At 40.6% G+C, this 27,183-nt stretch overlaps 11 protein-coding genes across 11 annotated transcripts; 8 read left to right on the top strand and 3 right to left on the bottom strand. All coding sequences in view use genetic code 12, as the record gives it.

Moving 5' to 3' along the window:
* Window positions 1–780: 780 nt before the first annotated feature.
* Window positions 781–3,077, top strand: PICST_67325 (predicted protein). Its single transcript, XM_001383776.1, has one exon. It carries the CDS (start codon window positions 946–948, stop codon window positions 2,941–2,943), a length of 1,998 nt encoding a protein of 665 aa, XP_001383813.1. The 5' UTR covers window positions 781–945; the 3' UTR covers window positions 2,944–3,077.
* A 224-nt stretch (window positions 3,078–3,301) lies between these two features.
* On the top strand, window positions 3,302–4,786 carry PICST_30792 (predicted protein; the record flags this gene model as incomplete). Its single annotated transcript, XM_001383775.1, has 1 exon — window positions 3,302–4,786. The coding sequence occupies one exon, from the start codon at window positions 3,302–3,304 to the stop codon at window positions 4,784–4,786; it is 1,485 nt and encodes a 494-aa protein (XP_001383812.2).
* Window positions 4,787–5,434: 648 nt separating this feature from the next.
* On the top strand, window positions 5,435–6,100 carry PICST_19764 (predicted protein; the record flags this gene model as incomplete). Its single annotated transcript, XM_001383774.1, has 1 exon — window positions 5,435–6,100. A coding segment is annotated over one exon (666 nt), but the record flags the coding sequence as incomplete, so codon positions are not given.
* Window positions 6,101–7,529: 1,429 nt separating this feature from the next.
* PICST_30790 (predicted protein) lies at window positions 7,530–8,150 on the bottom strand (the record flags this gene model as incomplete). Its single annotated transcript, XM_001383430.1, has 1 exon — window positions 7,530–8,150. One exon carries the CDS (start codon window positions 8,148–8,150, stop codon window positions 7,530–7,532), a length of 621 nt encoding a protein of 206 aa, XP_001383467.2.
* Window positions 8,151–8,542: 392 nt separating this feature from the next.
* PICST_43155 (60S ribosomal protein L36) lies at window positions 8,543–8,830 on the bottom strand (the record flags this gene model as incomplete). The annotated part of the gene is made up of 1 exon (XM_001383429.1): window positions 8,543–8,830. A coding segment is annotated over one exon (288 nt), but the record flags the coding sequence as incomplete, so codon positions are not given.
* Window positions 8,831–10,154: 1,324 nt separating this feature from the next.
* On the bottom strand, window positions 10,155–10,955 carry PICST_43496 (mitochondrial 54S ribosomal protein YmL24/YmL14; the record flags this gene model as incomplete). The annotated part of the gene is made up of 1 exon (XM_001383428.1): window positions 10,155–10,955. One exon carries the CDS (start codon window positions 10,953–10,955, stop codon window positions 10,155–10,157), a length of 801 nt encoding a protein of 266 aa, XP_001383465.1.
* Window positions 10,956–13,068: 2,113 nt separating this feature from the next.
* PICST_65437 (predicted protein) lies at window positions 13,069–15,487 on the top strand (the record flags this gene model as incomplete). The annotated part of the gene is made up of 3 exons (XM_001383773.1): window positions 13,069–13,370; window positions 13,462–13,474; window positions 13,570–15,487. The coding sequence occupies 3 exons, from the start codon at window positions 13,069–13,071 to the stop codon at window positions 15,361–15,363; spliced, it is 2,109 nt and encodes a 702-aa protein (XP_001383810.2).
* Window positions 15,488–15,946: 459 nt separating this feature from the next.
* PICST_30786 (hypothetical protein) lies at window positions 15,947–17,308 on the top strand (the record flags this gene model as incomplete). The annotated part of the gene is made up of 1 exon (XM_001383772.1): window positions 15,947–17,308. The coding sequence occupies one exon, from the start codon at window positions 15,947–15,949 to the stop codon at window positions 17,306–17,308; it is 1,362 nt and encodes a 453-aa protein (XP_001383809.2).
* Window positions 17,309–17,976: 668 nt separating this feature from the next.
* On the top strand, window positions 17,977–20,976 carry PICST_30785 (predicted protein; the record flags this gene model as incomplete). Its single annotated transcript, XM_001383771.1, has 1 exon — window positions 17,977–20,976. The coding sequence occupies one exon, from the start codon at window positions 17,977–17,979 to the stop codon at window positions 20,974–20,976; it is 3,000 nt and encodes a 999-aa protein (XP_001383808.2).
* A 297-nt stretch (window positions 20,977–21,273) lies between these two features.
* MLN1 (alpha-mannosidase) lies at window positions 21,274–23,820 on the top strand (the record flags this gene model as incomplete). Its single annotated transcript, XM_001383770.1, has 1 exon — window positions 21,274–23,820. One exon carries the CDS (start codon window positions 21,274–21,276, stop codon window positions 23,818–23,820), a length of 2,547 nt encoding a protein of 848 aa, XP_001383807.2.
* Window positions 23,821–25,059: 1,239 nt separating this feature from the next.
* On the top strand, window positions 25,060–27,171 carry PICST_82784 (predicted protein). The gene is given in 3 exon segments (XM_001383769.1): window positions 25,060–26,227; window positions 26,279–26,349; window positions 26,368–27,171. The coding sequence occupies 3 exon segments, from the start codon at window positions 25,159–25,161 to the stop codon at window positions 27,073–27,075; spliced, it is 1,848 nt and encodes a 615-aa protein (XP_001383806.2). The 5' UTR covers window positions 25,060–25,158; the 3' UTR covers window positions 27,076–27,171.
* Window positions 27,172–27,183: the final 12 nt, after the last annotated feature.

Raw genomic sequence — 27,183 nt, 5'->3', positions numbered from 1 at the left:
GCTGAAAGTTATTTCCAGTTATGGAGTAATGAGTATATACTACAATACGAAGGGTTTTGCATCCATATTCACCTAGTTACACAGGCAAGTGTTCTTGTACTAATGTATAGTATTAAAAACTAGTAACAAGGTCGAACCCTTGCAATTCTAATTGTTTGGATATCTTCATTTCCTAAATTTTTGTAAGTTTTGTGGGGTATCTCTATTTCCTATTTTTACATTTTGGCTGAATTTTTGCAATCTAATTGGGAAATCAAAAATTGCGACATCTTCGCAGCTAAAACACACCAAGCATTCTACTACAAAATTGTCCAATTACAACTCAATTTACATGAACCATTTGCTTCTCTACAATTCCATTCGTTTCCAACTCATTCTACGATCTACCACCATCACCGTCTCCCTAGATACGCTTTACTATTTGCAAATAAATATATATTCTTCGCGATGCCCGTTTATTGTGGGGCTCTTGCAGCAGAGTGCAAAACACGAAGAAAACTTTTATAGCAGCTTAACTATGGAAGCGGTCACCTGACCCCCCTCATCTCACACACTTCCGCTGGCTGCTGCACTTCTAGAGAATTCTAATAGAGTCTTCTCAATTCTATTCTCTTCGAGATGGTGAAAATTTTTCCACGTGATGCACACTCTGACGCTCGTCACCCATAAAGGCAATTATGCAAACGCCGCACATCTCATCTCTGCAGTAATAAATTTGTCCCACTATGGAGGCGTAATATCAGCTGGCTGAAAAATTTTAGTATAAGTAATATGGAGAAGCACTTGTAACATCGTAGATTATCGTGTTGTCTCTTTGCTTAGCTATTTGTTCTTATTCTTTTACTTTCTACTAATTACCTCCAAAAAATAGCCATTTAACGAACTTTCCGTTGAACATATTTATCACCATTTCATCCTTTCATAGACGACAACTTATAGACAAAAATGACTTCCGCTTCCAAGCACAACAGATACGCCAGAAAGGCCCACTACGCCCCTAAGAGCAGAAAAGGTGGCTACAGAAGATACTACCACGAGCAACCATCCAAAAAGGTTGTGTTTGTGGAAGAACCAGACAGCGAGGAAGAATCTGAAACAGAAGATGAAGTTGATATCCCTGCCTACGATTCTGAACCAGATTCTGAAGAAGATGAAGAAGTTTACGAATTTGGTCTCAACGAAAACAACGACGACTCCGACGATGACTCTGAGGATTCAGAAGACTCAGAAGACTCAGAAGACTCAGAAGACTCAGAAGACTCAGAAGACTCAGAAGACTCAGACTCCGAAGAAGAAGTCGTTTACTACCTTCTTGATTCCGATGTCTCAGATATCGAAATTGACTCTGACATTGAATTGGTGGATTTGAACGACGAATTAGAAAACCAAGCTATTGAATACTTGGACAACGAAGGCAGAGTGCTTGACTTGAACGATGAATTAGTCAGATACTACGACAATGAAGTATCTTCTGAAGACGACTCTGAAGACTCCTCCGAAGATGACTCTGAAGATGACTCTGTCTCCGACTCGGACTTGGAACCAGAAGACATATTGGACATCATTGACTTGAACGACCAATTGCAGGCTGAAGCTTTGAGACAGATCGCTGGTGCTGAATCTGAACAATCTGACTCCGACGAAGAATCGTCTGAAGATGAATCTTTGCACTACAATTCCGACGAAGAAGAATTAAGAGACCAACTACAATTGGAAAACGTTAGACAAACTTTCGAAGAAGGTTTGGTCAGTGACGATGAAATCGAATTGTCTGAAGATGAAGACTCTGAATTAGGTTCTGAACCAGAATACTTTGAAATTGACTCTGACATTGAAATTGAATCTTCTGATGAAGAAAACTACGATGCTGGTGATCCAGTCAACTACGAATACTACGAATACTCCGACTCCTCTGATTCTTCCGATGAAGAAGGTATCACTATCTACAGACACAGATTCGACCTTCCAGGTAACGAAAGTGCTGAAGACTCTACCGATGAAGAGTTGCTTGATTCTGAATCTGATGAAGATCTCTACGACAGCGACGGTTATTTGCAAGCCGAAGACAGTGAAGACGAGATTGAGGTCATCGACTTGTCAGGCGACTTAGAAAACAGCAAGGACTGTGAAATTGTTGAATTAGACGACAACACCTACAAATTGAACTTGAGATTTCCATCTTTGGTCAAGGATGAATTGAAAATTGACTTCTTGAAAAACGAAAATGAATTAATAATTACTGGTAAGTTCAACTTCACTGACGTTGACGACTCTGACATCGAGGAAATTGAAATCGAAAACGAAAAGGAGGAAGAAGATGAAGATGATGACGAAGAAGGTCCAGTTGAAGTTGAAGTTCACCTTGAAGAAGTTAACGATGACGAAGAGGCTAAGGAAAATGAAGAAGCCGAAAATGAAGAAGAAAGCGAAGCCGAAGAGGATGAGGAAGAGGAAGAAGAAGCAGATGAAAAAGATGACGATAGCGATGAGGAGGACGTCGAAGAAGTTGACGAAGAAGAAGATGACGATGACTACGAATTGCAAGAGACATCTGCCATCAATGACAGCTTCGAATGGTCCGGTTTTGAAGGCGAGGACGACGAGGACTTAGATCTCGAAAGTGACCACGAAGAGGACGAAGAAGTGCAAGAAGATACTCAATCCCTTATCAAGGACTTCAAGAACCACGAAATAAGATTTGAAAAGCACTTCCAATTCGACAAGATTGTCCACTTTGATCAAATCCAAGCCAGATTCATCAACGACGACGAATTGGAATTGATAATACCAAATGAAGGTGCTCCAATCTCCAAGAGTGACAACTTAGTATCGATTGCTATTGAACCATTCAAAAATGACGACGACAGCACAACTGAGGAATACGACGAATCCCCAGCTAAAGAAGCAGACGAAGAATTCCAAGATGCTTCTATGGAACAATAGATTCACTTTCTGAACTTTTTTTTGCATTTTCTGAGAATCATGAGATATTCACAAAAACACCACTTTGCGTTTCGATCGCTTCCAATTTTCCAATCTGTATAATATTTAGAAATTTAATTAAATCTTGGTTACACATTTATTGAATTTTAGTAGTTCGCAGCCAAATACGAGAAAAGGCTATCTAAAATATTGTAGGCATTTCCTGTACGCATGCATTTTTGCAGCAATTATCCCAATTCGATGTTACCAGTCATTTGATGAATCAATTTCCAGCAGAATATTTTCAGCTGTTTGTTCTTTCTTACCTGCTTTCTTTTCTTCTTATTTATCTTATATCTTTCTATTTGAAGTTAGTAGAATGTCATCTCCAGGAGTTGACAGGTTGACAGAAGAAAATGTCCACAAGTTGGAAGAATCCTACTTCAACAACACTCAGCCATTGGCCAATAAACTTGGTGGGTTTAAAGATCTCAAAGGATTTGATGATAGAAATTTCATGCTCACCAGTGCCAACCGGATGTATAATGCCTTGGATAGTTCTGTTGTTGATATCACCACCTATCAAATCTTGAGGGTTCACATGTTGCGGATATTTTTGACGATCTGGACCTATTTCCAAGCTCAATACTGGTACTATGCGAGATTTTGGGACGACATCAAGGAGATAAACTCTATCTGTTGTTATGAATTAAATACGACTGTACAAAGAAACTCCTCAATGCTGAAGTACTCTGCTATTAACCAAGTTTCGGCCATTTATCTTTATCTTTCACTCATGCCCAACGTGGTATCTAGAGTGATCTATCAACAGATGCTTTGGTGTGTACCTTCGGGACTTTCGCTGTTTCAGCTCGCAACTCCAAAGAGAGACTTACCCGAAACGATGACTTTGATACTTAACGTAAAGAATCTATTTCCTGCAGCACCTCCTGAAATCCCTCAACCGTATTTGGATAGCGAAAAGAAGATAAAAGTACCTGATAAAAAGGACGTACAAATGGTATTGGCCCTTAGAAACGACTACTTCACTCAAATCAGAGTTAACTTGGCAGCAGAAAAGGTGAAGTTGTTGACTGAAGTAGCAAAATTCGTCACTTGGAGTGCATTATTGCCTACTACCAATGAGCTCTATATCTATGAGAGATTTGGGTTGTTAGTCTCAAATAGTTTAGTGGAGTCGCTCCAAAATATTGCTGATGCCATTTTGAGTGAACTACATAGTTTCAGCAATGCGTGCAACAACAGAGAGTTAGACGAGTTCAAAGTGAATCTCCCAAAGATAATTCTTGTTCATATGAATTCCAATGAGAGACTCCATGTAAATGAGGCTGAATCCACAGACCCAGATACAAACACCATTGGGCCTGAATCTATCGATAGCATCGTTAGTGCTGGTCCGGAGAAAAGAGAATTGATTGTTTACCTATGTGATGCGATTTCAAGAGACGAGACTGTTTTAAGATTGGTCAAAAGTAATCTTGACGAAATCGAATTTCCTGAATTCAATCTGATTTTCCCACCCTCTACTGACCTTGTTTTCGTTGCGGAAGGATACCTGAACTATGATTATCGTTGGAGCAGTGAACAAAGTGAAAGTGTAGATAGTATCTTTTATTTCTCTCACCTTCCTTTTGGATTCAATGGCTTTAACAGAGCTCTCTATTCTTTTGCTATCCACAAATTTAAGTATTTGGCAAAACCAAAAAGTGTTTCATTTATTGACAATGGATACGACCAATTAGAAAGAATTCTTGCTCCATTGAAGTATATATTCAAGTGGCTCCGAACAGATAGGAAGCATAAAACTCCTACTAAAGAATCTTCTGATATTGATGGGAACTAAGAGAGTACAAAAAAAATAAACTCGTATATAATTATTCTATGTTGTGTACACCTACACGGCTGAAGTAATCTCGCTAATGAATCCCCTCTAGGGAAGTATATGTACGGAAATGTTCTCGCGTTTTCAAATTTTGTACTCGTTTGTTTTATCTACGATTATTGCTACTTGAGTAGAACTCACCAAAGGAACCAAGCTAGAATCCTACAAGGAGACCTTTATTGATTTTCATACATCAATCGTATTTCAAAAAAGAATAGAAGAACTTGCAACTACCAACTATATATATATTACTGAGTTCAAAATTTACAGATTTTTCTCAAGATGATTAGAGGAAGCATTCTAAGATGTCCCAACCACTTCACTTCTTCATACCGATATATTGTGTATAGTCTGAGCAGGATACTGCAACATACCATAAGAATGAACTACGCTCATCGAAGCTTTCATACTCATAGCTACGTTTTCAATTCAGCGATTTCTATGCAACCGTCAGATTCAAGAGAATCGACTCAAAAACCTAAAAAGACAGAAAACGACAACCAGGCAAATGATAGGAAGACTGTAGCAAGTGAATCTGAAAGTAATTCAAAAGGACCAAGTCCTGTTGCATACCAAGGTGAGCCTGTAGAGGTAGGTAAAGATATCAGCTCTGAAAATGACTTTCTTACAACTATATTCGATAACATGGACCCATATTTGGATACGTATGCTGTATATTCTCAACTCGTGGAGGCTGGCTTTACACCATCACAAGCCGATGAAATCATTAACTTCTTGGTTGTGCAATTAAACTCCAAGCTATCTAAATTATCAACAAAATTTGCTCAAGAGTACGAATTGGAGAATGAAAAGTATCTCTTTGAAAGCGCTCAACAGGAATTACGTGTAGACATCACAAGATCCAGAGAACAGCATATCAACGAGTTGATCACCCTTATTAGTATTTTGGAAAGAGATTTCCGTGTGATATCAGATGAGTTAAATAACGAGTTTCTTCAGCTGAACAACGATGTCCAGGTCGCTATCAACGACCAAAAGTCGGAAAACACATTGCAAAGTAAGAGAATAATCTTGAAAATCCAAGAGACCAACCATAAAATCACCACCGAATTAAATTCAGCGATGAGGTCAGAAATCGAAAGTTTGAGATGGCATCTTTCAAGATGGGGAGTGATTGCTATCCTTGTCTCAGTTTTTTCAGGATGCGCTGCTTTCTATGCTCAAAGAGCAAAAGCAAATAGAGAAGAACAGTCCAAGAGCGACTTCGTTCCTTTGGTTATCTACGAACCAAGTGAATATGACGATGACGACTACGAATACGACGATGTAGATAAGAGCATTATTAGACACGAATAAATATTATCATCAGCCGACGACGACTGCTGAGCTCGACGAACCAGAATTTGATTGAAGACGTAGTATAGATAGCGAAAGCCTAGTAGCAGACACAATAGGAGAGTTGAAGTGCACATGCATTTATTTGGTTAGTTGGTGTAACATCATTGAAGAATTGATATCTGGTTTGGCACAAAAGAGAAGTGAAAATTCGGGAGTTACATTTAGCAAAGAGTTAACTTCTTTTCCTGAATTGAATTCAAATTTGTTTCGATTCCTGACCTATAAAGCAGCAATATAAAAAGTTGAGAATCAAGCTGTATAATGTCTGGTCGAAATAGCGATCCTTGTAAACCGCAAGCTTGTGCTATTCAAGATTGTTTGCTGGCAAATGGCTATAATGAGTCTAGGTGCACCAAACTTATAGACGAGCTTTATCTCTGTTGCAAGCAATTTTACGAGAAGAATGGGGCAGAAAGTACCACAGTATGTTGTCCCAAGTTCAAGTTGTTGCAGCTCAAGTTGAAGCAGAGAGAGTTAGGCAATATTGATGCTGAGTTAATTGAGCATAGAACTGGAGGTTAAGTCAAGTTGAGTATAGCAACGAAACTCGGACAGATAAAATAACGACATACAAAGCCAATTTCGCAGTCATCATCTTACAATAACAATAACAATCCAAAATTGTGTAGGAATCCGTTTGAAATAAGAAGAGGTGCCATCATGGTAGTAGAATCTCGATGCAATCAGCTTTATTCTGTTACTTACCATCTTGTTCAGATAGTTTTGCTCTGAACAGCAATACTACATCACTATAACTCATGAGTAGATAGCTTTTAGCCTTACCCAACGAAGTCATTATGTACATAGAATCTACAACTACAATAACATAAACTAACTGTAAGTCTAGAACCGCGTAGTCTCTCCATTAATCCAGTAAGACTCGACAGAACAGGGTTGGTGAAAACTATTAATCTAAGGATTACCCGAGCACGAAAAAACCACAGAGTGGTTATAGATTATATGTAGAGGAATTCATATAAACCGTGACTCTAATGGGCGCCTATCTTAAAGACATTGTATGAAGAAAAGAAGACAAATACACAATAAAATTTTGCTCGAGATGCAATTTTATAGGTGATGATGAAAATTGAAAACTGATGTCACGTGTTAAAACTATACAATCAATTCCGGGTAACCAGTTAGGGTATCTAGCTATAAACTACAGTTTGAAATATATACATAATTTGGTCTATTCATGAGTCTAAATCAGGTCTTGGAGCTTCCCTCGACTTTCTTCTTATCGTAGTCGTGTGGGTCGGGCATGTATGCCTTTAGAGCTAAGGATTTGAGTTAGTATGAGTTAGTGAAAGTACCCGTGCCGCAGTAATAGGTACATTATAGTAGTTTAGTTATACGTACGAGAATTATCCACCAACCAAAGGGTTTGACCACTGACGTTTTTGACTGAATTATCAGCTCTGACGTTCTTTTCAAACTCCTTGATGGCAGTTTCGATATCTATCGGCTCAACTCCGAGGTCTGCCAATTGTTGGCGTAATATTGCTATATGTAAGCCCATTTTGAAGTCTCTCTTTGCATAGTCTCTTCTTTCTTGAAGAACCTGGAGATCTCGAACTTTTCGGGCATTTAGGAAGTTTGTCTGTTGGATCTGGAGAGCTTTGAGGTTGATGGCGGTAGTTTCATTGGCTAATTTCTCTAACTTGACACGGTTCAAGTAATTGTCTATAGCCAAATACCCCAACGTGCCCATCGCTAACAAGGTAGTGATTTCCTTAAGAGGGCTGCTTCTGTCACTGGACGTTGGAGGAGGTAATGTAGATGGCGTCTGACTATTTTGCGAAGAAACTGGAGATGTTTGGTGTTGGTCTATCAGTGTAGTTTTGCTATTGTAGGTGTTCGGGATCTCTCCTGGATTAGAGAAATGAGAAGGAGGAGGAAGATTAGTAGAAAGCAGACGGCAGAACCGATGGGCCAGGATGTAATTGAGTCCTTTTATTCGCCACATATTTGATTGGAATTATATACGGAGGTATTATGGCTACTAATGAACTATTCGAGGATCTCGAATTGAAAAATTGGTTTGGTATATTTGAGTCTTAACTATGGGGGAAAAAAAGACACAAAACGGTTGGTTCTCTTTTAATATAAATTGAAGAACTACTTCAGGTACGCTTCGTGAAAACAACGAAGATATAACACACTTTAGAACAAGTATAGATTACTGTTACCTTTAATACAGCATGGCTACGAAGATTCTATACCTCCATACTACATCAGTGTCTAAACGTGCTATTTTACATTTACACTATAAAAATGATACAGAAGAAGCCCAAATTCATAAATCTTTAATTATTGATGTATTATTATTGGTGATGAAGTCGATATGAACTAAATAACTTAGTGTCTTCTGGTTTCAGCAATGACCTTGTTCATTTCTTCAACCTTCTTCAAGGCTCTCTTGTGGGTACCCAATCTCTTCTTGGCCAACTTCTTAGCTCTCTTTTCACCGGCGTTTCTGATCAATTCGATCAATCTTCTTTCGTATGGGGCTAAGCCAGCAACTTCCTTGACGATGTTTCTGACGAAGTCGGTTCTCTTGGAAAGAGCACCCTTTCTGTAAGAGATCTTTGGAGCAACTTCCTTAGCGGTAGTCTTGTGACCCTTGTTTAATCCAACAGCAATTCCTACAACGACGTTAGTATATTATTCACATAAGCTGATAATGTGTTCCTCGACTATTGTTTGAAAATACATGACACGAAAATAGATGTAAAAATTTTGAAATCTTGCCTTCTGCTCCGCAAGTTGGATTTACAATTTCTTTCAGATCTTGATATGAAAGTCTTGGAATATGATGGATCTGGCACTGAAAAGTTTTCAGAATTATTAGACTCCTAATGATACTACTAGGTCATCCTGAAAAATGATTGGATTCGCTTCGAATAGAATATGTTCACATTGTTCGATATCTTCTTACTCCGTCCTAGTAATCTCTGGTATATTTTACTGTTTTGATTCTTTTTCTTGTTGTATGGGATTAATCTTAAGTGCATTCAAGGTTTGGCCTTATCATATTGAACTTCTGACGATTCGAGCATTATCGCGTTGGCACTTTTCTACTTTCTTATTCATATCATTTGTCTTTTCTCATTTGGTTCAAGGGTTACACTGTTCTCGTTCTAGACATACCGGTTCTAGCCATTTTATCTGATGTTATTGAAGTATTAGTTACTGAGAAAGAAAACTCTTCAACTTCAATTTTTTTAGTAGAGTAGTTGTTCGAAAATTTTTCGTACCGTGCGGAAAGTTTGCACAGAAGACGATGCCAAAGTTACTATGCGAGCCATAATGAGAGCCTACAGTTAGATTAAATCACGTGAGTGATTAATAAATTGTATTGCATATACAACTCCAAGAGAGAAATTGTGGCACACGTGATATTTGTGACTGTTATTTTACTTCTAATCTGGTGAATTGTGCACGGGACCCGAGTCATGAGATCTATACTTAACACCGTTATCTGGCTGCAACACATATGCCCTATGAAAGATGCAAATGAACATTCAGTTAGATGCTAATTAAACGTAAGGGACGAGAATAGAACTCGTAGTTTGGAATTGATCATGAAAAATGTAAAGTACACAGACTGAGATTTCAAGTGTTCTGATAGAAGATACTATGAGATATACATATCCCATATATATATGGATCTATCATTACATGAATAGACAAGGACATGATCAGAAACAAGAATAGCTTAATAAAATTCAAGGACCACAATTGTGTCATATAGGAAAAGGGTTCAAACTTACTTCAAGAGCATGGCCACATACCATAATTGAATTCAAACCATGTAATTACTCTCCCTTTATACGTCCAGTGGTAGAAGTACACTTCTGCTTGTTGTATTACTTGTTTTGTATTACTTCTTATGTACAGCTATAGTATCGTTATGTATGCCCCAGCGGATCCTATCCGGACAATGGCTCTTAATTACAAGATGCAAAGGTTATATGGTGACCTTGGAGAAATCGAAGGGATATTGTTCCAACTTCTTGACCACTTCGGCAATGCTTAAGTAGTTGTGGGTTCTAGTAAAGTCAGCATGACTTACATGGGTGTAGCTGTCCCTTCTAACAAATGGATACAATTCCTTCAACAACTTATTCTTGCCCACTACAAATCTCTTGCCGTCTTCATGGATGTAAAATACTTGTCGGATCTTGTCCTCCTCATCCTTGATAGCAGGCAATTCGTTGAGTTCGCGTTGTTTCAACACTTGGTATCTCAACTGCCATCCTTTCAAGCCCAAGGTCTTTTCTCTGGATGGCTTGTTCTTGGTTAAGTAGTTATCCAAACCTCCCTCTTTGGTGATTGTTTTCAACACCTTAGTGCTGACTTTTATGGGGATGGACTTTTGCAATGTTTCTGACCACAATTTGGTCTTCTGGATGTTAGGCAAGTGTACTCTCAAACCCTTGTTTCCACTCTCGGAACAGGTCTTGGATCTCTTACGCTGTACACCACCAAACAAACCTCTATTTTGCCTCTTGAAAAACATGGCCTCATACCTGTATTGGGGGAATTGAGGTCTAGTAGTAGGTATCTTCACTCCTTCCGGAAGCTCCTGGCCAGCTTCGTACACAGTGGTGTCTATAGGCTTGACGTATTTCAAGATCTTGTAGAATTTGTCATTTTTGTTGCGAGCCTGCACTGGCAAAGTAGTACTGAAAGTCCTCATGATGGACACACCAGATCTGGGGCTGATGGCCGACAACTGTCTGAACCAAGATGTACCCAAAACGTTCATTATGGCTGCAGTATTGTTGGGTCAGTATTGGTTGGCTCTAGGTGTTGATTTAACAGTGAATATGTTGAAAATTTTGAAATGGAGAATGTGCAGGCCACACTCTGATTGGAGGCACTACATGCAGAGACATGGAAGAGTAGGTAGCAGATGGGAGTATGAAGGGAAGTGGTTCTGTCGCATAGAAAGGGAAGATGATACATGTTGCTGGGTATGTTGAAACCGTTTAGATGCCGTAAAGACATTTGGTTCTGAAATTAATGAAAAATTCGGTACTATTTGTGTTTCAGTTCTACTAAAGTCTGTCAGAATTGACTGCGAAATCGTTTTCGCAGCTATATCAGCAAAGAGAATACGCAGCTTGTACATATTGCAGTTAGCGATAGGCGGCCAAGATAGAAAAGCCTGTTACTTGGCTATGAGAGACTAGATCTACAAGAATGAAGGTTTGTGGTATGCTGAAGTAGTAACGATTTTCCAAGAATATATAGCTCTGTTTGGCATATATTCTGACAAAACCATAACACTTTATTGGTAGAAATAGCACTTAAGTAGAAATTATAAATTAAAACTTTTCTGTAGCAATTCATCCCAACTTCAAAGAATAAGAGGCAGTTTTCGCTCGTGTATCTGTTTTCCATTTGCTATTTCAACTTAGAAAACAATGTTAACATGGACTACAATGAAGCGTACAAAAAGGCAAACACCTCACGAATGAAGTCAAGTTCCGGACACAAGATGCTGCTCCGCTTCCTCCTGCAACTGCAACCCCCAAACTGCCGTATTGCTTCTGGGAGGTCTAGAAGTTCCAGCCGTGGATGAACGGTTTGTTAAACTCACGTGACCCAACGGTCTGCAGCGAATAGGAAGGTGGTGCATGGGTTCAGTTAGCGAGAGTAACAAACGGTCAAACAATGTGATTGGCAGAGAGGAGTCTGCACAGAGGCGGGCGATGGAATTGCACTCGTTTTGTGACAGAATATGCCTCAGAAGCCAACAGCCAGCCAATGGCTCGAGGGCCAAAATCAGCATAGCGTAGACAGAAGCCCAGGTCGTCTAGCCTTGAGGTGGGTAGATCCGTGCCGCAGATGCCGGAGCCAAACACAGGCGAAAAATCGTGGCTATCGTCAAGGATTGGAGGCAGCGAGATACGCACGTGACGACTTCTGGATGTTATCTACGAGGCCAGGAACGAATTACACACAAGACAAGAGGGGCAGGAATAAGAAAGAAAAATGTATAGATATGTCGACGGAATCACAGCTTTCGCCTGGATTCTCCCTCCAAATGCAAAAATCTGAAGGTGAATTCGCCAGTATATAAATGTACACAATTATTTGCACAATACGGTCGTATAGACTTGACCAGCTGTTTGACCGACTCGTAGCTTCTAGCTCTATCGCCAATTCTAAGCACAGGACAATCTGTATCTACAGATTTGTCCCATCTTCAATTCAGTTCCGCTATCTCAACCAGAAAAAAACGCACGCACTGTGTACAGGAACCAGCATCCACCCATCCTCATCAGATTTGAGTCTGAGATTGACCATAATTGTTGCTTCTTTACTAAGCTAGCATTACTTCTACCACAGCATCAGCAAACCCTCCACTGTGCGGCTATTCCTGCCAGTGTGACCCATCCCATTCCCGCGTAACACTCTTCCCCACTATCCCCACTGCCTTCTGGTGCAGCTCTCGAACTCATCTTCTGTTTTATCTAGAGCCAGAACCAAGAATAATCAAACAGCGAGGAACTTCCATCTGCTGATATAGAAATTGTGAGCCATACTGCCTATTATAGATTGCCACCATCTTTATAGACACTGTCAGATATCTATACCAGATATAATACCGTCATATCATATTGCTATTGCCGTATAGCCCGATTTTCAGAGATCACTCGGCCGTTTCCGTATTGCATCCCATTGTAGTTGTGCGAAAGATAGACGTTCATCTACTACCCTATTGCCATTCACAATATTTTTCACCATAGCTATTTATCCCTATCATTGTCACTATTGGCTGCTGTTAACTGCCTTGCATCAGATATACAACAGTGTTCTATAGTAATTTTTAGACGCCACCATCTTCATACATTAATCATCAATTATTCATCATGGCCGACTTTGCCAAGTCCATCTTTGGCTTTAGTGGCTTCCACAGAAAAGATAACTCACCAGCTCCCGGATCGGCTCCGGCTGACACTCAGCATCACATTGACAACCCCGTGCTGACTGCTCACACTCCCGCTGTTGCTCACCAGCTAGCCGATGACCATACAAACAAGTTTCTTCCCAAAGGCTTGGCCCACGTAGCACCTACGACTGCAGTGTCCAGCCATTCGCTCGTGTACGGCACAACAAGCTCGACATCGTCGGGGTCTGGAACTTACATAAATCAGACATTCAAGTCAAACGAGTTACTGGGACAGTTCTACTCCCAGCAGTCGTTGACTCAACAACAACAATCTCAACTTAACCAGCAGCAACAGCAACTAAATCAACAACAGCAGGAGCAATTTGGTCAACAAACTCAATTTAACCAATCACAATACGACCAACAACAATTACCTAATCAACCTTCGCTGACCGAGGAACCGGTACAGGCTTTCACTCAGGGCCAGCCCATGATTATTACGACCGATGAAACGGGCCAGACAGTACGTTCGAACAACAAGAACAGCCAGCCCAAGGGAAAGCTCAAGATCACAATCTATGAAGCTAAAGATATCACTGCATCGCAACCGTATGTAGTGTGTACATTTGAAAGCTCGGAGTTTGTGACAAATGCTCCTGGATCTTTTGGTAAGTCTCCCAGCATCCAGAACAAGGCCCCTAATCCTCATCTGGGCGGAAGAGCATTGCCAATGAGAAACACCCTGTCATCCAGCAACAGACCTGGTCTCTATTCGAGACAATCTTCTACGCAACAAGTAGCCACCATCTCAGACTCTTCCAATCCGATCTGGAACCACGATGCCATCTTCGACGTTGTCGGCTCCAAATCAGAGCTAGACATCTCGGTGTACGACTCGGCGCGCGACGACGCATTCTTGGGCCATGTCCGTGTTTTTCCTTCTACCATCATAAACAAGAAGAACAGCACGGAATGGTTGCAGTTGAAACCCAGAATCGTCGGTGAGCGTGTCAGTGGGTCTATCAAGATCAAATGGGAATACACTTCTCTTGATAACAAGAAGCTGTACGGCCCTGAAGACTTTGATGTCTTAAGATTGTTAGGTAAAGGTACTTTTGGCCAGGTTTTCCAGGTCAAGAAGAAGGACACCGAACGCATCTACGCCATGAAGGTGTTATCAAAGAAAGTGATTGTCAAAAAGAAAGAAATTGCCCATACAATTGGCGAGAGAAACATCTTGGTGAGAACTTCTGCAGCCGCTTCTCCGTTCATTGTAGGATTGAAGTTTTCCTTTCAAACTCCTACTGACTTATATTTGGTTACAGACTACATGTCGGGAGGAGAGTTGTTCTGGCATTTGCAGAAGGAAGGAAGATTTACTGAAGATAGAGCAAAATTCTATATCGCCGAGTTGGTCTTGGCTCTTGAACATCTTCACGACAACGATATTGTGTACCGAGACTTGAAGCCAGAAAATATCTTGTTGGATGCCAATGGACATATAGCTTTGTGTGACTTTGGGTTATCGAAGGCTAACTTAAACAACGACGGAACCACCAATACATTCTGTGGCACCACAGAGTACTTGGCACCAGAAGTGTTGTTAGACGAATCTGGATACACCAAGATGGTTGACTTCTGGTCGTTGGGAGTTTTGATTTTTGAGATGTGCTGTGGCTGGTCTCCTTTCTATGCTGACAACACTCAACAGATGTACAAGAACATTGCATTTGGCAAAGTTAGATTCCCCAAGGAGATCTTGAGTCCTGAAGGAAGATCCTTTGTCAAAGGCTTATTGAACAGAAACCCCAAGCACAGATTGGGAGCCATTAACGATGCCAGAGAGTTGAGAGCACATGCTTTCTTCAACGACATCGACTGGGAGTTGTTGCGAGCCAAAAGCATCCCCCCACCTTTCAAGCCTCATTTGACTTCTGAGACAGATACTTCCAACTTTGATCCTGAGTTTACCTCCGAGTCGACGTCGGTGTTGAAGAAGCAGATGGAGTTGGCATCCACGCCATTGTCACCAGGAATCCAGGCAAACTTCAAGGGCTTTACGTATGTGGACGACTCGACCATGGAAGATCATTTTGGTAAGTCGTACAGAATGAACACGTTCAAGAACTCGGGCTCGTTCATTCCAGGAAACCCCAACTTACCTCCTGATGAAGACGTCATCGACGACGATCAGATCGACGAAGTTGACGAGATGGAGATAGACGAGGACCATCAAATGGACGACGAGTTCGTTAACGGTAGATTCGACTTGTAGATTGATGGTTAGAGAGCTTTTTCTGCTTGTTCGTGGAGTAGTAGTAATATTGTTAGCTGTTACGTTGTTATATTTATTTAGTTACATTTTCTTATATATTTCAGTAATTATACATTCGATAAAGAAAGTGCAGAGTGGTAGATATACTATGGAGCAGCCCATTGGTTTATGTAACTTACTATGGAAATCGATATAACTAGGTTTGAGCAGCTACTAACAAATAGTAACTACGTAATACCATATTTAAAATATGGCTAACTGTTCTGCAGATTCTTAACTATGAGAGCTTAACTATGAGAAAATTCTAATAATGTGCGCGAAGTCGTGCGCTCCACATCTCCAGTTCATAACTACTGAACTCTATGTTTGACTTTAACATATACCTACGTTTGTTTTATGTCCAATACTTCAGCAAAGCTGGCTTCTTATTGAATAATATAAGATCACATATAGTAGCAGTACCAACATAAACAAATTGTCTGAACCAAGACTTTAAAGACCCTTCGTATTGAACTCGTTCAACTTGTACTATAAATTGAAATTCCTATTTCAACGTCCCTAATAACATATCTACATCTACACAATGGCACACCCAGGAAGACCCAGGGGCCGCATGAACAAGAAAACGCAGCAAGCTCAAGCCACGGCACAAGCACAGGCTGCGGCCCAGGCCCAGGCTCAAGCAGCAGCTCGTTCTCAAGCAGCAGCCCAGGCTCATGCTGCGGCTCAAAGTAGGATAAAGGAAGAACCAGGAGTTCAACTACATGATGAAGCCGACTTGATATCGTTCCGAGCTGATGCCCTCAACAGATACATCACCAACCACGAGTATATTGAGAATGCCACCTCGAAAATGGTCCATACCTCTAAAATAATTCCTCCTCGGTTATACCCACAACTTCCTAAGCGTGACGTGCTGGACATTGCCGACTTGAAACCAGAAGATATTGTTTTTGGAGACTTGCAAATGATGAAGTTGAAACAGAAACAATTACAGAGAGAAATTCTCGACTTGAAACAGGACACCAATGTCTATTATGCCAAATACGTTCCTAATGATTCCAAGTATAACTTCCATTCTAACGCTGTTGACAAGTTGTCTGAGTTGCAATCCAAGATGTACAACCAGGAGTCACTCCAGGACTTGGAGAACGAAGTGGACAAGTTGCTGCTGGAATACAAAGAGCAGTTTAATCAGACGTTGCACTCCGTACCAGCTGTGAAGAACTACTCTGTGCCTGTAACCAGTATAGATCGCCTGATCCAAGTCACACATGCACCACCCAACTACAACCCCAAGCTGATTACATCTTTCATCAACATCAATAGCGGTACTGCCAACAGTGCGGGCACTGGAATTGATGTTATTGCTGCTAGCATCAAAGCACAAGTTCCTACTAACGGGTCGGGATTGAACGGTGGTGGGTCAGAATTGATGGTTGGGTCCATCGGGGAATCTGTAGCCAACCTAGGACCACAAGGTGCTTTGGACACGGGAAACTTCAATGGGAATATGTACTTGAACCAGTTTGAAAATGGTAGCAGTAATAACGACTACGAGAACAATGGCAACATGGCCAGTGGCTTCACGATGGCGATGGTGAATATCGACAGCATAGACAATGGCACTAACAATAGTAGTGAAGGTGTAATTGACAGTAATAATAGAGGATCGAATATCAATTCTGTGGCTGATATTCAAAGTGGTGCAGATTCCATACATAGTGGAGCTGGTATGGGTAACGATCAGAATGATGATATGGTTGATGACGATATGAATGCTTTCCTTCAGGACAATGATGGAGATCTAGATCCCAACCTGGCTATTGTAAATGACGATATGGGAGGCTTGATTAATTTTGAAGAGGACGGAGACGATGGATTAATGGGAGGCTCTGCGTTTGACCAGGACTTCTTGAGTCAAATCGACCATAGCATGGAGTAGGAGAGGTTATAGAGTTGTAGTGTATTATTATGAAGTATATAAGTAGAGGAAAAGAAAGTAGTAGCCAAAGTAATTTCCAGCTATTTCAAATTCGAACAATAACCAACAATAAGATTTTGTAACACATTAGTTTAGTTTACACACATTAGCTTGATTACCACTGAAATAGTGAACTAATTCGATGCAAATGGTTGCAAAGGTTCTAGAATAATTAGTAGCATCGTTGAGCAACCCATCACGTGCTTCGGCCAAGTCCTGATATGTACGCGCATTCACGCTGTTTTGACAGAATATCTTCGATAGGAAGACCGGGCTCAATTCTCCTCTGCCATCAGCTTGCAAACCCACTAGCGGATCCAAGCGTGGTTTAGCAAACGTTCAGCACAAGCGGCTGATATATTTCATACAAAACCACTTCTGCAAAGAAATATTCAAACACTAACCTAACTCGCAATCAGTGAATCATCAAATCACGGAACAACGTGAAGTAGAGATCATAGAAAAAGGATTAATTAAAGCAGTTTCATACCAATATCAGTCTTATCAATACTATAGAAATATTATCTCAGATCAACGCTCTAATAACAATATTAAACAATTCTATCTAACATTTCAGACATTTTCATTCTCACATTTCAGATCATACAGTAAAACCATACAAATATAGAATGGAGTCAGTTGATATCGACACTTCAGCGACCAACCGGCGAGCAATCAAACAACAGCAATTCCAGCAACAGCTGCGATCAAAGATCCGACAGCAGAAGTTAAAAGTCACCTTTATAGGCTATCTTGTGGTGCTAGTATTTCTAGCTCTAGTTCAGTTCATAGGAGTAGGGTTTTTCACAAAGGGCTTCTTACTTCTGCGTAACGTCTTACCCAATGTATCCGAGTGTACCACTAATGACTTCAATACGTGCATGGCGCCAGCCCGGTTCGATAAGGCGATCTTGTTGGTGATAGATGCGTTAAGGTTTGATTTCGCTATTCCTATAGCCGACTCAAATGAATACTATCACAACAACTTCCCTATACTACATCAATTGGCTCAGGATGATCATGGTGTATTGCTCAAGTTCATTGCCGACCCTCCCACAACGACCTTGCAACGCTTGAAGGGATTAACCACAGGTTCGTTGCCAACTTTCATCGACGCCGGTTCCAACTTTGACGGGGATGCCATCGATGAAGATAACTGGTTGCTCCAGCTCCACAAGAACAACAAAAGCATTGCATTTATGGGTGATGACACCTGGTATGCCTTGTTCAACCACTACATCAATCCTGCGTTGAACTTTCCTTACGACTCCTTAAATGTCTGGGACTTACACACTGTTGATAACGGAGTCATAGAGCACTTGTACCCATTGCTTCACAAGGATAATTCGAGCCAGTGGGACCTTCTAGTGGGCCATTTTCTCGGAGTAGATCATGTAGGGCACAGGTATGGGCCCCGTCACTTTCTGATGAAGGAGAAGTTAAACCAGATGAACGAGGTTATAGCCAATGTAGTCAAAAGTTTAGACGACAAGACATTATTGGTAGTGATAGGTGATCATGGAATGGATTCCACCGGTAACCACGGAGGCGATTCGCCGGATGAGTTGGAGAGCACCTTGTTCATGTATGCCAAAAACAATAAGTTTTTTAAAAAGGATTCAAGTCATTACAACACTACAGAGCAAGGTAAGCATTATAGAGCTGTCAACCAGATTGACTTGGTCTCCACCATGTCGTTATTGCTTGGGCTACCAATACCGTTCAACAACCTTGGTTTCCCCATCGATGAGGCATTTGAAAACCAAATGGAATTGTCCGTAGCGTCGTATAAAACTCTACAACAGATACAGGGATTCAGAAACAGTACGCCAAATTTGTCGCCCGAAATCAACAAACAATACCACCAGATCATCAGTAATTATACTAACAATTCTCATGACTTGTACACCTTGGTAGATCTGGCCAAGACATACCAGTCCCGTTCTTTAGAAGAATGCAAAGGATTATGGGCGACGTTTGATTTGAAGATGATTGGCGTTGGAATAACAATCCTTTTGCTAGCATTGACTTTTATCCTAACCTATGCTAGATCGATTCCTGCGGTCAGAGTTCTGACGATGTCTTTCGAGTTCATTGGATCAGTGATAGCCATGTCATTGCTTGGTTTAGTGCTAAGTCTTTCAGTGAGTTTGGTATTAAAGCCTGCTGATTTCAACTTGAAAAAATGCTTAGCCCTCGGTGCTTCTTTGGGAATAATTGTCGGATTCTGGGCCCCCATAATGGATAGATTCAGCATCAACTGGCTAGTGCACCAGCTCATCGATTTCTTCGTGTACAATTTCAACAGTTGGTCCTTTTTAGGGTTGGTCTATGTCGTGGCACATTGCTTGATTTTTGCATCCAACTCATACGTGGTATGGGAAGATAAAATGGTTCTGTTTTTCTTGATGACTTTTGGTGTTGCTTGTATTTTTAACATTGCTATCAATTTCGAGCTTCCGCGTTCACAAAAGATTTTAGGACTTCTGCATGCCATCACATTTACCCTGTTAACAAGGTTGGTATCCACTATTAATCTTTGTCGTGAAGAACAAAGACCTTACTGCCAGGCTACCTTCACTACGTCTTGGTGGTCCATTGTGTTATTGCACTTGTGCTCTTACCTTCTTCCAACAATCATCAAGTCATTCTATAAGTTGTCTGATTCATACCATTCAGCTGCTCCTTTGTGGGTTGGTACTGGCCTCAAGTTTCTAATGTTCATGAATGCTGTTTATTGGACCTTAGAATATGTTCTGAACAGCGAGTATTTCTTATCGACGAGTTTTGTCTTGAGCTCGCCTTTGATCAAATCCTTGAAGTTGGCAATTGCAAGAATCGTCTTGTTCATTACCTTGGTGCTTGCAAATTTTAGTTGGTCCAAGGGTCCTTTGTGTGTCAAGTTAGAGCTCTCGGATGCCGTACAAGAAGACTCAGCAGAATCTGAAGATTCAGACGGGCCACTGAAGACAGCCACAATTTTAGGATATGGCAACGTTTACGGGTCATCATATTTTTTGTTGGTTCTCAACTTTACAGTAGCCATCATGTTGGTATCCAAACCATTGGGAGCCATTTCCATCAATATGTTGATCGTACAAATCTTGTCGTTGTTGGAGCTATACCACATAATGGACATACGTAGAAACTTGATTTCGCCATTGATCTTTGGATTGTTGGGTTACCAGCACTTCTTCAGTACGGGGCATCAAGCTACTCTTGCTGCTATTCAATGGGATGTGGGCTTCATGACCACAGAAACCATAACCTTCCCATTCACCCACTTGAATATTGTGTTGAATACATTTGGTCCTTTCTTGATTATTTGCTTGTCGGTGCCTTTGATCACGTTGTGGAGATTGGCTCCTTCAAGCAAGCCTATTACCATCTTGTCGCAAATCGTAACCAATGTAACCACTCTTATTACATACCAGTTGTTCACTGGGGTGTCCAGCTTAATATTTGCAGCTCATTTTAGAAGACACTTAATGGTGTGGAAAATCTTTGCACCCAGATTCATGTTGAGCGGATTGTTGATCATAACCATAAACATTTTCGTTATCGTCGTGACGTTGTGGTTTGGAACAGGCAGGGTTGTAACCCAAGTGAACAGAATCTTTGGGAAGTAGTCAATTAGAACTTCACAGCATAAATAACGGAAAGCAGTTCTGTTCTTATTTAGCATATAATTAGATTTATTTATTTAAATAAGCATGTAAACATTGCATATTAGAATATCATCTATAATTGTAATTGTCTATGCTAGTTATGGATTTCGCAGCTACTGGATTGCGCAGAACAAAAATATGTCAACTAGATTCCGAATCACATGACTTTGAATAAATATCTTCAGATAGCTTAACCAAAGAAGAAAGAACAGATATACCCCAGAATCATAATAACAAGACTTGCAGGTACGACTTTCAATGATCTTCCGACTTGTCCACAGCAGTTATGTATTGGTGTTCATAACTTTGTTCGTGGGAAAAGCCCTTGGAACTGATTCTAATATATTCAACTCTTCGTTCACTCCAGATCATATTGAGTATCTCAAGAACGAGGCTCACGATCTCTTTCTGCATGCCTGGAGCTCGTATATGAAATATGGGTTTCCTGCTGATGAAGTACGGCCAATTACCTGTGAGCCGTATGGTCCTGACTATGAAGACAACACCAATACTGCGAGAAACGACGCTTTGGGTAACACTTCTCTGACAGTATTAGACAATTTGGACACTCTTATAATTATGGAAGAGTGGGACCAATTGGAGCAGATGCTCGAGTACCTCTACAACAACAGAGATATATTCAATCAGGATACAATAGTACAAGTATTTGAGTTTTCTATCAGATCTTTGGGAGGCTTGCTCTCTGCTCATTTGCTCCTCACAGATGTAACTAATAGTGGAGTAGTACCGGCAAGATACAGAAGATTACAGGCTATCTCTGCTGCATATGACGGATTTTTATTGGAATTAGCCTATGATCTTGGATTACGTCTAATACCAGCCTATAAGACGTCCACTCGTATACCTGTGCCCAGAATCAATTTGGCCAAAGGAGTTCTAAAAGTGCCCACTTCTTTGCAAAGAGATGCCTGTACTTCAGGAGCCACAACTCCCGTGATGGAATTCACGCTTTTGTCGAAGTTGACGGGGGATCCTCAGTTCGAACATTACACTCAACTTACGTTCTGGAAGTTGTGGGCTTCCAAGCTGCCGTTGAATTTGTTGCCTATGACCATAGACCCTATAGCAAATACCTGGAAGGATTCTTTGACGGGGATAGGAGCTTCTATAGACTCATTCTACGAGTATTCTGCCAAAGCATCGATTATATTCAACGACAACTTTATGTGGTCTGTATTCAAAACCTCGTACAAGGCTCTTCTTACTCATCTGGCGCGTGGTGGAGGCTCTTTTGAGGGCTCGATGATTTTCAGCAACGTAGGAACAAATGACGGTGTATCACAGAGCAACTGGATAGACCTGTTAGGGGCATTCTGGACTGGTCTCCAGGTGCTTACAGGACAATTAAATGATGCAATAAAATCCCACTTGATGTACCTAAAGATATGGGACCATTTTGAGCTGATTCCTGAAAGATGGGTATATAGCCATTATACCAAAGGAGAAACTTTGACTTCTGAGGACTCAATAGTTTTGGAATGGTATCCATTGAGGCCAGAGTTCATAGAATCTACATACTACTTGTTCAGAGCCACTAGGGACCCAATGTATCTACAAATTGGTGAGAGGGTTCTTAATTTGCTCAAGACTAAGTTTAAGACCAAGTGTGGCTTCAATGGGTACCAGGATGTCAGGACAGGAGAACTCCAGAACCGAATGGAGTCTTTCGTCATCGGCGAGACACTCAAATATCTTTACTTATTGTTTGATTCGAAGGACGAGCTGTTGTTGCACACTAATTTGATGTCCAACAAGAACTGGGTGTTCTCCACTGAAGCTCACCCGTTATGGTATAACCATAAGTTGACTCCCTCCTACATGAACTCGAGCAAGGATGCTGATGAAGTCTACAACTTTAGAAATCCCTTGTATAAGAGATTCTTGTCCATGATAAAGAGTGAAGAAAGGTTGATAAACAGCAATGAAGCAGTTTACTTCAGAAATATCACGTTGCCTCTGGTGCCTGACAACGGGATTCCAAAGGTAGATAACCTCCGAAAGAAAGACCCTTTCTTTGACAGATTCGAGCAGTGTGAAACAAACCCATTCAATAAATGTTCTGGCGACAAAACGTTTTTGAAATCTGGCTACTACGCATTAGATAACTTGTTCTCGCCAGATTTCACATTTAAAGACTCACTTATGAAACCAAGTTATCTTTCCTCTACGTCGTTGGATGGAAGTTACGTGGAATTAACAAAACCGTTTTTTGACAAATTCACAATGTATGGAAAACAAAGTGACGATTCTCTCTTCTTGCAATGCTCTAGACCACACGACACTGAAGTTTTTGATCTATTTATGGGCAATATCACTGAAATAAATGAGATGGAAGTTTCAGAGTTGTACTACGATAGCAAGAAAACAGATAAAAAGGATTTAATCATTATAGATGGTGATCTTTGGGTTCCAGAGTTGAATGCATTACGTGTATGCATAGAGAAGTTGAGAGCTGGTCAGGTCGATACCAGGAATGTTTTGATCACACAAGAGTATATTCAGAACATGAGACAGGATGATTACAATGAGAATGGTATATGCTTGACGTCAGACGGCAGTTCTTCAAAGGATACGAAAGGCTTTATTGGAAAAGACATTGGTGTAGTTTTACGAATTACAAAGATCAACGGACTCCAGGTGAAACCGGGGATGATAATATGGACCCTTCCGTTTGAGCCACATAGACCGGGACCAGGAAAGCAATCTGTTATCGATGTGACTAGTGACGGAAGGGTGGTTCTTCAGGGCAACGTCGTTGAGAATTTAATGGTTTGGTACGATTAGTATAGACTGTAAATAGACAATAGGTGGGCAACTAGAAGTATTTGTAGTATAGAAAAACTAGCAGAGAAACAAATCAAGAGTGCATTTTCGCAGCCATTACTGCTACGTTGCATCAACAGAATTTACTGATTTTTTTAACAAGAACAGTTAAACTATTTATATAAGCTTCTATTCACATACAGATGTATACAAACTAAAGAATACGTCTTGACCATATCATTCAAACGTATTCATGTGCATTTTGCCCATGATATCAACTCTATCTAATTGTCTGCCCGATGTCGCGGTGTCGCAATTTTTCACCACCACCACCTGCCGATCCAAGAAATGCTCAACCAGTGCAACAAACGGGTCTGTCACCAACCATTTCACGACACGCATTTATTGTCAGCATGGAAAAATTGCCGTAGTGAAAATAGGACAACTTTTCTTTTTGCATCACAATTACTTGTAAACTACAACTGACAGTCAAGTACTCCACACTAACTATAGCCATATAGAGCCTTACTGCCATATACTTCCAGTATCGCCATACATTGCTACAACATTGCTACAGCATATCAAAGTTCGCAGTGCCATAATTTTCATTCCACGAGATCTGCCCAGAGTTGAATTAAGCATTGTCCGTAAGTCCGGACCACACTGACATTGACCAACTGAATTGGAGACGACTTCTATCTTCCATTTTTCTATCGCTAACCAGAAAGTACATCAGCAAGATCTCGCACCAGATCCTGATCCACTAGCTGCATTTGTATTGTCGAATTTTTCAGTTCACGTCCAGCATTTCAATAAATCACAACAATTGAGTACAACAAAAAACTGAGCAACTATAAAGTTTAGAAACAATTGTTAGGCTCCAGCATAATACTTCTATTGCAAAATTACTGTATGATCATTACATCAAATTAATATCATTACTATCTTGAGACACCGTATTGTACTATGAGTTACGATCCTATCCACGATACTTATACTCCAGCCAAGCCAGTTGTGCCAGAACCTGTCAATGGTTCTAGCTCGTCTAGCATACGATCATCTGCAATGCCTCTTCACGTCAATAGTACCGACTCGGCTCCAGTTGTTGTAAAAGCTCCTATTACCATTGCTGATATTACCTCTGGCGAGTCTAATCCTCCTCCTCCTCTCCCTATAAGCAGTAATGTGTCACTTTCAACAACTCCAGCGACTTCCAAACCTTTTTCCATATCGACCTTGGTAGACGAAGAACCTCCTGTGAAGACTAGCTCCATTTCCAACTTGATTAATGCAAATCAAACAGAAGAAGAAGAAGAAGATTACGAAACAGATGTGAACACATCGACTGCAGGCGCTTCCATGACCACTTCAGTGTCCAATGGAACTACTGCCACGAGTAATGGAGATGAGACCAAAGCTTCCGGTAAAAGAAAAAAGAGAAAGTACACAAACTCAACTGTACCAAAATGTAGACATTTAAAAAAGTCTGATGGTGAGCCTTTCTGGAGAAAGGATATCCAATACGACTTTTTAAAGGCACTCTTTGATGACGAAACTGCTTGCTTCACCAACAACTTTCCGTTTTGTGAAGTCACCAACGCCAACAATGATGCCAAAATCCCGTTTTCTGATCTCTATATTCGTACTTTAGTGGAGTCCAGTAAATGCTCCAAAGTCTTGAAAGAAAGAATGATCAGATATAAGGAACTGGGAAAATCCGTCAGCAAGGTTTGTTTACTTGTCAACGCAGGCCGTATGAATACTACCATCAACTTTGTTCCAGAAATGAGATCTACCTTGAGAACATACCATTCTATTCCTTCCTTACAAGCTGACCCTCAATTTGGTGGTTCCAAGCCTCTTCAGGATACTCCTAGATTGAAATCTATATTGAAAGCTGTTTGTGAAGATGAGAATATACCCAAAGACCTAGACGAAATATTGGAACATCCAGCAGCAGAGAAGCCCAACACCAACATCATCCAGATCATCTTCTTGCTCAGCAACTATGCCCATGGAATTCCCATGTTCGAGGCAGACGCTGCGTCCAATAATTTTTCTGAGTTCTTTTTGAATTCAAAAATACACCCTGCTAACAGGGCCAAACGGATGCTTTGGTTGTTATACACCTATTTGGAGACAGACTTTACGCCAGAACAGCTTGAAAAGAACCCATTCGGTGGAAAGACTATTCCTCCTGTGGAACTTATTCCTGAAGATGAATTGGCCAAGTTCGATAAAGACACAGAGTTCGAAATAGAATACTCTGAAAAGATGTTACAGACCAGAATTAGATATCTCAATGATGAAGAACACAACAATTCACCTAAAAGAGGAAACAAGGCTAAGAAGTTGGAAAATGAGGACGAGTCATTTACTGATGATAACGAAAATGAAGACCATGAGTTGAAAACAGAAAACGGCGAAAGTACAAGAAAAAGACCATATAATGATGAAAATGCAACTAAGAGAAAGAGAGGAAAAAGAAACTTGGCATTACATCAAACGTTAGTACCCTCACCATTGGCAAAGAATGTAATTACATTCTCCGTTGAGAAGCTGAAAAAGGATGACAGTGACGAAACGGTCGGAACTGGTGATTTCTTGAAACATCAGAACAGCAAATTAAAGTCCAATATCGAAGTGCTTCAATTTCCAATTGACGATGTGGACGAATTGATCAAGGAATATTGCCAGTCTCCAAGAGTACCATCTCATCCCGATGATCACGTAGCTGTAGATACATACCATCACATCGTAGAGCTGTCGAGACCAGTGGTGCGACAAGTGCGTACATCTTCCAAAGCCAGCACTGCTTCCTTCAACAAGAAGACTACCATTTTGGGTAACTGGCTCTATAGATATTTCCGATACAAAAAGTCCATTGGGAATAAATTGCTTGGAATGGAATGGGAAGATATTCGTTACGATTTGATCAATGGACTTGAAAGCTACTTGTACCAGAAGTTTGGGGAATCCCTCAAGGCTAATGAACTTGCCAAAGAAGCTGATGATGAAGCTGAACAACCAAATGCTCATGCAGGTGCCAATGACTCAACTGCAGTGACTAAGAAGGACGATAATAAGTTCGAGTACTTGCCCCTTCACGATTTCGACAGAGCCAACGAGAAAACAATCTTCATTTTGCAGTTGACTACGTTCTGTAACGAATGGTTCATCGAACGTTTGAGCAATCAGTTCTACCATACGAGGCAAGGTGAACTAGATGCTATTTCGTTTGATTTTGAAAATGAGAACGTTAACTTTTCATTCTAACAACATCTATTGACTCTAGAAAGAGATCTTTTCTATCAAAACTATGTATAGAGCTACACTTAAATAGTGACAATGCATAAAAACAAACTTAATTTTAATCTGTTTTTT

The sequence above is a fragment of the Scheffersomyces stipitis genome, chromosome 3 (assembly GCF_000209165.1).
Source record: "Scheffersomyces stipitis CBS 6054 chromosome 3, complete sequence".
NCBI classification, from domain to species: Eukaryota; Fungi; Ascomycota; class Pichiomycetes; order Serinales; family Debaryomycetaceae; genus Scheffersomyces; species Scheffersomyces stipitis.
The sequence above is the reverse complement of the archived record's forward strand: the minus strand, read 5'-3'. Positions and strand labels throughout refer to the sequence as shown.